Source organism: Colias philodice, chromosome 3 (genome assembly GCF_061535455.1).
Source record: "Colias philodice isolate Cphi_HAF_F1 chromosome 3, ilColPhil1 Martin Lab GWU primary, whole genome shotgun sequence".
NCBI lineage: Eukaryota > Metazoa > Arthropoda > Insecta > Lepidoptera > Pieridae > Colias > Colias philodice.
In genome coordinates this window covers 1,524,221-1,537,176 of record NC_143088.1, presented here as the reverse complement: position 1 = coordinate 1,537,176, position 12,956 = coordinate 1,524,221, and the positions used below count along the sequence as shown (strand labels likewise).

The window sequence follows — 12,956 nt, the reverse complement described above, 5'->3', positions numbered from 1 at the left end:
TGTTGTATTGGTAACCTATCACACTTTCTCACCTAGTAGCCGGCAAGTGCGCCAATTGCCTTAGTAAATCATGCAATCTCGCGCGATAGTTGGGCTCTAGTGTGTGCAGGCGCGCCGCAAGCCGAGCAGCGCCTTCGCCACCGTCGGTAGGGCTCCGGTCACCGTCCGCGTCGGAGGCTTCTAGACTGGAGGAGGACGTGCTGTCGCTGGTGGAAATTATCACAAATATATGGTCATTTTAAATAAATAAATATTTCAGGACAATAGGCATGACGAAAGATTTTGAAATCCTCTTCCATAATGTGTGTATACGTTTGCTATACAAGAAAAACCCTATATTTCGGTAATATACTTAAATTTAACGAAGATAAAAGCCATTTTTCAAAAAATATTTATTAACTGTGCCAAAACAGCTCACAGGTGTTATATACTACCAAGCCTATAGTAAAATCCGATAGTAAAATCTACAAGTTGATATCGCCTCTATACCATTGCATAATCTTTGGTATATTTTATAGTCGCCTCTGCGTACATACATACTCATCGGTAGCATTCATGGATACATTTTGCTGACTTGCATCGACATCGAAATTGGATCGCCGCTGTGGATTCCACCTTACTTAGCCTCTAACCTCGAGCAAGTCCATTGGTATTTAAAGTAATTTTAATGTTTAATTTTTATTTGTAATATTTCTTTAATAAAGTTATCCTTGAAAATTGGTTTTTTTTGGGACTCTCGGGCGCGATAAATATAATTGGCGCAGTCGGTAGGATTTCCGGGTCCCCCAGGATAGAAAATTAGGGAAAATTCTGGAGGAGATAGGCGTTTCCAGCCGAACCGGAAACTAGAAGAACAACGTGGCCGAGCATCCAAACCTCGATACCTCCCAAGAAATGCCGAGATCTATGTGAGTACACTTTATTTCAGTGATTGCTCCTTTATTTCCTATGTTAGTTTTAGATTTTTTTATTCAACACGTGTTATAAAATTTTCGATCCTGAAAATTTTAATTAATATTTTATAGGCGTATAGAACTTTAAATTAATAAGAATTAAAATTTTCTTTTGAATTAATAAATAAGTAAAATTTTAAAAATTTAATTGAAGGAAATTAAAATCATTTTTCTATTATAATAGTTATAAAATTTAGGTTTGTGTTAATATTTTAATTAAATGAGTAGTAGGGAAGAATTAATTGACAGATTAAGACAACTTGACGATTCAGAAATTAGTGAAATTAACAGGGATATGTTAGTTGATAATTTAAGACAATTTGAAGAATCTAAAATGGCTACCCTAGATGATATCTGTAAAGCCCTCCGTTTAGTTCCTGAATTTGATGGGAATTCTCATGTTTTAGTAAGATTTATTAATATTTGTGATCAGTTAGTTGCAAAGTATGGTCAACCCGGTGATCAATTAATTAATTCGGGTCTTTTAAATGGAATTTTGAACAAAGTAGTTGGTGCTGCCGCGCGACAAATTAATGCCAACGGTATCCCCAACGATTGGACTAGCATTCGTAATTCTTTAATAAATAATTTTGCAGACCAAAGAGACGAAACTGCACTATACAATGATCTAGCTTTATTAACACAAGGGTCTAACACGCCGCAAGAATTTTATGAACGTTGCCAGAACTTATTCAGTACAGTTATGACGTATGTTTCACTGCATGAATCTCTTGTTTCCACTATCGATGCTAAACGAGAACTTTATAAAAAATTAACCCTTCAAGCATTTTTACGTGGATTAAAAGATCCTTTAGGTTCTCGTATTAGATGTATGCGTCCAGAAACGATAGAAAAAGCTCTAGAGTTAGTACACGAAGAAATTAATACCATGTATATTCAGAATAGGAATTCACACGTATCAGATAAAAAACCTAGTGACAATAATCAGCCTTTTAAAATGCCTATTCATAGTTTTCAGCCCTTCAGGCCTAATAATTTTAATATGCCAGGTCCGTCTAGACCACAATTTATGCATAAGCCACCATTTTCACCCCAACATCAATTTAAAATGCCTTTTAATCAACCTCGAATGCCCACGCGCACCCAACAAATTTTCAGTGCACCACTTCCAAATAATAATCAAGGTTTTCAAGTACAAACTAGACCGCAACCATCATCTCAAGGCCCTAAGCCTATGAGTGGAGTTTCTCATTTTGTGACTAGGGAAAGACCGATGCAACCAGGTCCTAGTGGATGGAATTGGTCCAAGCAGGGCAATCCACCACCCTCTAATTATTTTAAACCCCGAGATGTTAATGTGAATGAATGTGCAAGCTTAGAATACGATACTCCTGATTATTATAATTATGATGATTACTATAATTACTATGATGATTATTACAATTATGAAGGTTATTATAATGACTATCCCGTAATGAACCAATATGAATGTGGTGAAAGCCCTATAGTCGAGGAGTTAGTAGAACAGCCCCAGTCAGAACCAGAACCATCAACAAATGAAAATTTTCAGAAGGTTCAGAGTATAAAAAAGTTAAAATAGAATTAAATCTCCAAACTCAACGCCAATTGCCATTTATTCGCATTTCCCTCGGAAATGGATTCTATTTAAAATTTTTGATAGATACTGGAGCAAATCAATCCTTTATTAGTCCACAGGCCGTAGAACAATATTTTCCAGACATACCACTAAATTTTGATCCGTTTGAAGTCACTAACGTCCATGCAACTAGTAGAAACAATTATTCAATTACATTACCTTGTTTCGAGGAATTCAATGATAACTGTAATATTAAATTATACGTATATAAATTTCATAATTATTTTGAAGGTCTGATAGGGATGGATTTGTTAACTAAATTTGAAGCTAAATTAGATCTTAAAAATTCAACATTAATTACTAAAAATGCCATAAACCCAATTAAGTTATATAATTCTCGAAATTTTAATTTGTATGAAAAAGTTATTCCAAGTGAAACCTCTTTACTTCTTAGATTGCCAATAAACGCCGCGGATGGTGAAGTTTTAGTGCCAGAACAAATAATTTGCAATTGCATTATAAGTGAATGTTTAACTACAGTTAAAAATAATAAAGCCATAGTTCAGGTAACCAATCATACTAAAAATGACATAATTTTTTCATTAGACCATCCGACAGAAGCAACTATTTTTAATTCCGAATTTTCACAAGAATCTTCAAACCGTGCCAGTGACGTTATTTCACGTTTGCGAACAGACCATTTAAATGAGGAAGAAAAAGCCAATTTAACAGGACTTTGTAGTAAATATGCAGACGTTTTTTATATTGAAGGAGAATCTTTGTCTTTTACGAACAAAATTAAACATAAAATCCGTACATATGATGAGGTCCCCGTATATACAAAAAGCTACCGTTATCCATATATTTTGCGTGATGAGGTAAAAGACCAAATTTCAAAAATGCTAAGTCAGGGCATAATTAGACCATCGGAATCTGCCTGGAGCTCTCCGATCTGGATTGTCCCTAAAAAAATGGACGCCTCGGGGAAGCAGAAATGGAGGTTAGTCATTGATTTTCGCAAGGTTAACGAAAAAACAATCGACGACAAATATCCCATACCTAATATCAATGATATTCTTGACAAATTAGGGAAATGTCAATATTTCACAACCTTAGATTTAGCATCAGGTTTCTATCAGGTGGAAATGTCGGAGGAGGATATTCATAAAACCGCTTTCAGTGTAGAAAACGGCAAATATGAATTTCTCAGAATGCCAATGGGCTTAAAAAATAGTCCCTCCACGTTCCAAAGAGTTATGGATAATATTCTTAAAGGACTTCAAAATGTCATTTGCTTGGTTTATCTCGACGATATAATTGTATTTTCAACTTCATTACAGGAACATATAATAAATCTAGAAAAAGTTTTCCAAAGATTACGTGAATCTAACTTTAAAATTCAGCTTGACAAATCAGAATTTTTAAAACACGAGACAGCATATCTAGGACATGTAATAACTGAAGAAGGAATAAAACCTAATCCCGATAAAATTTCGGCAATTCAAAAATTCCCTATTCCTAAAACATCTAAAGAAATAAAATCATTCCTGGGTTTAGTAGGCTACTACCGAAAATTCATTCCCGACTTTGCTAAGATCACGAAACCATTAACTCAATGTTTAAAAAAGGGAAAGAAAATTACTTTTGACTCAGATTACGCTAACAGTTTCGAACGATGTAAGACACTTTTAACTAATGATCCTATTTTAATATACCCTGACTTTGACAAGGACTTTTTACTGACAACTGACGCTTCTAATTTTGCAATAGGTGCAGTACTTTCACAAGGACCCATAGGATCTGACAAACCAATAGCGTACGCTTCTCGTACTTTGAATGATAGCGAAGTAAATTATAGCACAATTGAAAAAGAATTGTTAGCCATAGTATGGGCAACTAAGTATTTTCGTCCTTATCTTTTTGGACGTAAATTTAAAATTTTAACGGACCATAAACCATTACAGTGGGTTATGAGTCTGAAGGAACCAAATTCTAGACTAACGAGATGGAGATTAAAATTAAGCGAGTTTGATTTTACTACCCAATATAAGCCCGGCAAAAAGAACACAAATGCCGACGCTCTATCTCGTGTGGAAATCTTTAACGAAGAGATAAGTTCAATAGTAGGCAATACATCCAAAGTATCTGTAGCCGACGACTCCGAAAGTACCATGACCGCCCATACCTCTAATGAAAACCCAATCCTTGAAATACCTATATCCTCTGAGCCCTTAAATAAATTTCATCGCCAGTTAGTTTTAAATATTGTTAGTGATGTAAAGAAACGTACAATGGTTACCAAACCGTTCGATACTCATTCCAGGATATCTATACAATTATCAGAATCAAATTTAGAAACAGATTTAATCAATGCTATTAAAGAATATGTAAACCCTAAAATAAAGACCGGTATACTTATTAACCCTCCGTTAGGTATGTACAAAATAGTCCCAATATTACAGGAAAAATTTAAAAGCTCATGCATGAAAGTTTTTATAGCTAAAATAGAATTAGAAAACGTCAAGGAATATCTTAGGCAACAAGAAATTATTCGTAATTATCATGAAGGCAAAACCAATCATCGCGGGATAAATGAATGCTACCTTGCACTTTCAGCACGTTACTTCTGGCCTGAAATGAAAGAACATATTACAAAGTATATTAATGATTGCACAATATGTGGTCAAGCTAAGTATGACAGGAACCCTATTAGACCTAAGCTTAATTTAGTACCCCCAGCTACAAAACCTTTTGAGATCGTACATATGGACACCTTTACAGCTAATAATGAAAAATATGTAACCCTTATAGATGTTTTTTCGAAATATGGACAGGCATACTTACTTAGAGATGGCACGGCACTCAGTGTCATACAGGCTTTGTTAACATTTAGTACTCACCACGGTTTACCACTTACCATAATTACTGATCAGGGTACAGAATTTAATAACCAAATGTTTTCAGAATTTTGTAAAATTCATAAAATAATTCATCATCAAACTTTGGCTCATTCCCCTAACGCTAATGGTAATATAGAACGTTTTCATTCGACTTTGCTTGAACATCTCCGTATATTAAAATTAAAACAGCGTGATCAACCTGTAATTAATTTAATGCCTTACGCTTTAATTGCATATAATAGCTCCATACACAGTTTTACTAAATGTAAACCCTATGACCTTATATTAGGGCATACTGATCCACGTGACCCTACTGACGTCGATTTAACTATTCATTTACTTCAACAGTATATGCAATCTCATAGAGAACAAATGAAACAGGTTTATGACGTTGTGAATGAATCATCATTAGCTAACAGAGAGGCTATCATTGAAAAACGTAATGAAACTAGAGAAAATGAAGTAGATTATGAACCTAACCAGCAGATTTTTGTCAGTAACCCCTCAGCTTCCAGATCTAAACTCGCACCTCGATATACCCAGGACACTGTTTTAGCAAACTTACCTATTCATATTTATACATCCAAAAAGAAAGCTCCTATAGCTAAAAATAGGCTAAAACGAATCCCTAAGACCGCCAAATTGTTGCAGGGTGCTGATCATGATGCTTCTAACATCAACACTAGCTCTCGAGATAAAACTTGAAGATCTTGGAGAAAGCCCTGGAATTTTACCCTTTAAGTTAGGTCCCATGCAACTAACCCATCATTATCATACATTTTTACAGTTTATAGAATTAAGGGAAATAGATTCTAACATTAGTTTAGTGCAGTCTCAGCTAAGTGAAATTAGAAGTAAGTTAGATAACTTTACTTATGCTGTCTATGAATCGCAAATAGATTATTTAAGTGATAAACTTGATTTTGCTTTGCAACAATTAAAAACTCTAGAACCCTTAAGGTTTAAGAGAGGCTTAATAGATAGTCTTGGGTCAGTAATTAAGAGTATAACTGGAAATTTAGATTATTCGGATGCAGTAAAGTATGATCAAGCTCTTTCAGTACTTAAGAAAAATCAAGATAAAATAGTTATTGAACAGAATCATCACATCAGTCTTAGCAAAGATTGGATGGATGAACAAAATAAAATTATTGCTGAAATTATAGAAAGTCAAAATAAAATTAATAAAACATTATTTATGATATTAAACCCTGACTCATTTCCTTCACCGGATATAGTTAAATTTGCGAAATTCGCACAAGCATTAGCAATAAGCAGTAATAATGTAGACAGTTTAGTAAGCGAAATAACTAGGTTAGAGAATGCGCTAGCATTTTGCAGTGCTTCGCGCACTCATCATTCTATGATAGGTATAGGTGTAATGAAAAATATGTTAAGTAAGCTTAAGACATTTTATAATAAAAAAGAAATATTAGATTTAGAAATTAGAGACTATTACAATATAATTAAGCCAGCATCTTATTTTAATGGAGATCAGTTAGTTTTTGCTTTTAAATTTCCTATAGTTTCACCACTCGAATATAACTTTTATAAATTAGCTATTGTTCCTAATAAAAATAGGCAAGCTATAATCCCTCCTTCTCCTTTCCTTGCAATCACTGGTAATATGCACGTGTACATAGAGGCAGAATGCCCGAAGTCAGGCATGAGGTACTTATGTGAAGACGAGCTCCACCACATGCTGAAACCCCAGCCGGACTGTATCAGCAACATCGTTGAAGGAAATCTCCATGAAGACAGGTCCTGCGAAATGACTACCGTAAACCTGATGAAACCTGCAATGGAAAAACTTGATGACCGCCACTACGTCGTCGTGTTCCCGTCTCCAACTGAAGCCCGGTTATCCTGCGAAAGAGAAGAAATCATTAATCTCAATGGAAGCTACCTCGCTACAATACCACCTACCTGCAAGCTGCACACAGAAGACTTCACCATCGTCAACACCAACGATCACATCAAAGGACAGCCCATAAAAATTACTAAAGTTTCAGCTCATGTAAAAGAGCCTACCTTATCCTTCTCTATTAAAAGTAATTCGATCAGCCTTAAGAAACTTCATGAAATTCAAGACAAGATTCACCATCAAGAACCTATTCAATTAGAACAAACTCCAATGTTCTATAACACAACTATTCCCTTCTATACTATATTATTCAGTGCTATTGCACTTTCTCTCATAATTTTGGGCAGAAGATTAATCCTGAACAGAAGAAAGAAGAATGAAGAAAGAAGCCAATCAAGCAAGAAGCCTCGCCAAGAACAAACTTATGCTGAACCTGGACCAAGCCAAGACTGTGGAAAGCTGCCAATGACATTTTTTCCTGTCGTTCAAAAATAGTCCTTGAACTAAGGGGGGAGGTGTTATATACTACCAAGCCTATAGTAAAATCCGATAGTAAAATCTACAAGTTGATATCGCCTCTATACCATTGCATAATCTTTGGTATATTTTATAGTCGCCTCTGCGTACATACATACTCATCGGTAGCATTCATGGATACATTTTGCTGACTTGCATCGACATCGAAATTGGATCGCCGCTGTGGATTCCACCTTACTTAGCCTCTAACCTCGAGCAAGTCCATTGGTATTTAAAGTAATTTTAATGTTTAATTTTTATTTGTAATATTTCTTTAATAAAGTTATCTTTGAAAATTGGTTTTTTTTGGGACTCTCGGGCGCGATAAATATAATTCAGGTGTCATGGCGTAGGCGTGACGTCAAACTTTGGTAAATACGTAATTATTTGTACGCATTGCGAAGAAAATTAAAAAAGTCTTTATTTTATATGTGTTATAGAAACGAATTTCAAAGTTTATGAGTGGTGTGCAGTATTGCAGTATGAATCCACATAAAAATAATGCTCAAAAATGTGTTAGTAATTATTTCAAGCGAGAAATAATAAGAAATGATTGTATAAAGTTGGTGCTGAGACCCCCGAACCACGTATTCGTGAATTCGCAATTGTATTTCTGTTCTGAGTCGATAAGGCATACGTGAAACAAAAGAAAATAAATAAAAATGCGTATTCTCAACATATTCATAACAACAAAACACATCTGACGCGAGTTGTTTACTTAAGCGTGACGTCACGCGTGTTTTAGTCAAAATGGCTAACTGCAGAATTTCAATGTTTTATTTTATTGATAATCTCATTAATCTTAATGGTTTTAAGATTTCTAAGTCACTATATTGAATTTATTTATTGTACATTTTCCCTTAAAAACACTAATACGATCATTTATGGATATTGTCGTCATGCCTATTTTCACACACGGCACGATCTGATCCCATACTAAGCTTTCGCTTGTGTTATGGAAACCAGATGGCTGATAAACATACATATATAATTTTTAAATAAATACTTATATAGATAATTTTGCGCAAGTATGCTTGATTTGAACACGCAAATAAAATTTACAAACAGTTAGATAAACTTTTTTTTGTTTTTGCAAAATATAAGGTTCATTCAATATTTTTGTTGACTGAAAGAGATCACAAATGAGTGATTAGGCCGCGCAATAAATTGTACTCTTTGTATTTTAATAAATAGCTGTAAAATTTTCTGAATGTACTAAAGTGTTTAATAAATAAAGCATTCCATTTTTCATGCGCACAACATTTTGCAATGGCCTATCGGAATTTATATGAAAGTATTCGTTACTGTATCGTATGTACTGATACTGACACTTAACAGAAGCGAATGACAGCATATTTTCCCGCCAAATATTATGTCGGTACACAACAACGTAAAAATATAGCAAGGTCTCTCAGGACACAGGGTCTAAACTAAAAGGACTACAGTCATATAGTGCAAGAGCTTACCCAAAATTGGCGACTTCATTCGAGGAGGCGCTTCCATTGGTCTCTTGGGCTAGACCGTTTGATGCGTTGTTGTTGAGTTTAGAGGAGATTCTTCGCAAAAACGAAATCTGTAACGAGATCAATTTTGTTACATTTCTTTCAAACACTTTAAACATTGATTTGATGTAACATTTACATTATTGCTAAGTGAGCTTCTCCACTTTTATTTCTAATTGAAATTTACTTAATTTATTAGACTCGAAGGACTATTTTTTGTATGTGCCTTAGTTGGCATAGACTCGTCACCGTCTCCACTAGCGGCCACAGAACCTTCCAACTTGGTGTATTGGCAGGAAGAGGGGGGAGGTAGTTATCATACAAAATCACTAATAATACCCACCAGTGTGTGTACATCCTTATACGTGCATAATACTAGTTCTTAGACTATATGGTGGGAACTAGAGGGGAAGTGGGGGGGGAGTTAGATCAGAAGTGGAGGGGGGATATAGACGGGAAGTGGGGGTAGCTAGAGGGGAATTGGGAAGGCTAGTTGTTCATAAAAAAAGCAACTAATAATACATGTGAAGGGAACGGAGGGGGGTAGATCTTATGAGTTACTTATTCCTTACCAATGTGTGCATATCCTTATACGTGTACAATGCTAGTGGAGTCCGTGTGGGTGCGTCAGTACGTAGCGGGGCGTCGGGTGCGGGCGGGGCGGGGGGCGCGGGGCCACATGTAGGGCTAGTCACTGCTTCCACTAGTGACCACACGCAAGATCGCTCGAATTTTGTGTATAGATCGCGCACTTTTGGCTCCACCTGGATGGTGAGATGATAATGGTATAGTTATAGTACCTGTATTAATAAACGTTTTGATGATAGGTGATTTTATAGATTTGGATGTTCTGTTTTTTTTAAGCTTACTTTCCACCTTTTGCCATCTTCTATATATATAAAACTCAAAGGTGACTGATATAGTGATCTATCAACGCACAGCCCAAACCACTAGACGTATTGGGATGAAATTTGGCATGCAGGTAGATGTTAGGACGTAGGCATCCGCTAAGAAAGGATTTCCCGAAATTCTTGGGGGAACGGGGAAAAACGGAGATGCACGTACAAAGTCGTGGGCGAAAGCTAGTATCATAATAAAGACGAGCGAGCTGGAAATGAGCATCTCACCATTTACAGTATAACTTCATCTTAAAACTCGAAAAAGTCTGCATGTAAACACGTTTAATTGAAAAAATGACTGACCAGGCGTATGATGTGGTTTAAAATTATAAAACAAATCTCACCTCTTGATATCTCGCCAAGCACAGCATCTGAATGATCTGCGCGATCTGTATGAGGTTGAACCGGGCTATATACGACACCGGTATGTCCACCACGCCATGTGCTTCTGGGTTCACTATGGCGGGGCATATAAAATGATTGAAGACCAAGTCCGTGCATATAGCGTGCAGTTCTCGTTCTGTTATCCTGTAAGGAAAGGTTATTTAGTTATGGGAGGCCATTTTTCGGTTAAAAAAATTGGAATAGAATGCCAAAAACTTCTTTGAAATAGTATTTTTACATGTATCACCCCAAAGTTATAGCATAAAATTTTATGTAGTTTGCACTAAATGCAGTAACTTATTATTATAAATTACATTTGACACATGAACTAGAACTTTTAACCGCTATTCTTTGGCGACTTCTTAGCAACTGTTTCATAATGTGGTTTCAAGATTTTACTGTCATTTTAATTTCACTTACAAAAAAAGCATTAATAAATTGAGCCAAAGACTCTGCTTATACTTCCGACTCACCTCGAATGTTGTTTCAACAGATGCACAATCTGCTGTACGATCCACGCGATAGTGGCCGGGAAGTTCGGCCAGTACTCCCTCAGTGAGGCTATGAACTTGCTGGTAAGATTGTAGAGGGATTGCACTGTCCACTTGCGATATCTCGCCACTTTGGCAGTATATTCTGGGCTGTTTGGCTGACCGAACTTCTTGAGACGGTCAGATGGTGAAAATCTAGAGGGAAAATTATTTGGAACTCAAAACTTTTTATTCATGTAATATTTTACACGTATTTATGAATATTTTTTTTAAACTACTTCCAATTTCTATCTTATTTGGAACTAGCTGCTCTACCCGGGTTGGGTAAAAATGAAAGTAGAACAGCTCATGTCAGTTAAGTAAAATGTACCTTCTGATGTAACAATTTTCACGATTGGTCAGGTAGTTTAGGTAGTAATTTCAAACTAGAAGAAGTAAAAGCATTAATGTTGACAGAACAAAGAAATCCAATATATTTTTGTCAATAACAAATCAAATTCAAATATGTATTTGTTTTTAAATTGATTTATTATTTCTCGAAGAAATAACAAGGTAATGTAATAGAGAACAGCTGTAATTAATCACTGCGGTGATTACATGCGGTTGGTAATTTGATTTTCTTTGTATCTTCAATCATATGAAACTTTATATGATCCATCATTACGCCTGACCACAGAATAGTAAAACAATAGACAAATAATAATTAAACTGGACATAATAACATGAAATATTAGCTATTGTTAAATTAGTTATTTATTACTTCAGACAGCCAAACAAAAGTCAACCTTATGCTACAGTCAACAAAGTTGAATTTTCAACATCATCCCAAACCCAAGGTTTATTTCCCTCTACCTACGGTTTACATTATATTTGACTCAGCATCGAGAAAGAAATCATTTAACGAAAACCTTATAATGGCACTAATGTAAGAGTACAAATAACTTTGAGCTCTATCTCGTAGCAGTAAGGTTCATTTCACTTCAAATCCATAGAAGTCTCCTATCTTCGAGTTGCCCTTACCTTTCCATAGCATTTTGGACTCTATCTGATAGCATTAGGGTTCATTTTACTCCAAATTCCATATCCTCTATCTTCGAGCAGTCCTTACCTTTCCATAGCCTTATCGGGATCAGCGTCAAGGAAGAACTCGTCTTCATGCAGGACCGCCATCACGGGGCCCTGGAGAGCCGCCACGAGGAACTGTCTCGCTGGTGAGTGACCGTCCCGGTATACACTGTACAGCGACGATAGCGCACATTTGTTAGTGCGGAACAATCTAGAAAGAATATTGCCAAATTACATTTAAGGTGGTGTCCCAGTATAGTGTATTACCGAGTGTGGTAATTTTAATCTACACTACCTAATTTAATCGATTTTCGGTTAAAAGTGTGTGTTGGAATTTACGCATACCAAGTTTTGCTTTTCTGGTTTTGATAATTATTATTTGCAGGTGTGCAGTGATAGGTTCGCGTAAAGCCTAAGGAATGGATTCACTACAGCGAACGATACAGATGTATCTTGCGTTAAGATTATTTATATTCCATAAAACTTATATTTATATTTGAATAATTTTAATACTTTAAAAATAAGAAGAAGCAAAGTTTTCTTTTAAGATTTTTAACAGATAACGAAATTTGGTGGACGATTCAAAGGATCGCCTAAAACAAAATATTTTCAACATTATAATCGGAATGCGAATCCAAATCTTCGGAAGTCATTAGCATGTAACGCACACATTGTATATCTGCTTCCTAGAGAAAGTAAAAGATTAATCACTCACTTTCATATCACGACAGTGCATGAAAGTCAGTGAGAGACAGAGCAGACATTTCTGTTTAACTGAGTTGGGATTTGTTCTTTCTAGCTTTAATTTTATTCGTAAACACATC

At 35.6% G+C, this 12,956-nt stretch overlaps 1 protein-coding gene across 1 annotated transcript in view; it reads right to left on the bottom strand.

Annotated features, from left to right (window-relative positions):
- The window catches only part of Gapvd1 (GTPase activating protein and VPS9 domains 1), a 49,029-nt gene that overhangs the window by 32,240 nt on the left and 3,833 nt on the right, over positions 1-12,956 (bottom strand). Inside the window, exons 3-8 of the mRNA XM_089712488.1 lie at positions 12,176-12,343; positions 11,050-11,262; positions 10,537-10,720; positions 9,866-10,057; positions 9,258-9,364; positions 33-206 (exon numbers count right to left, since the gene is read on the bottom strand). Coding sequence (XP_089568614.1) covers positions 33-206; positions 9,258-9,364; positions 9,866-10,057; positions 10,537-10,720; positions 11,050-11,262; positions 12,176-12,343 — 1,038 coding nt within the window. The remainder of the gene's footprint in view (positions 1-32; positions 207-9,257; positions 9,365-9,865; positions 10,058-10,536; positions 10,721-11,049; positions 11,263-12,175; positions 12,344-12,956) is intronic.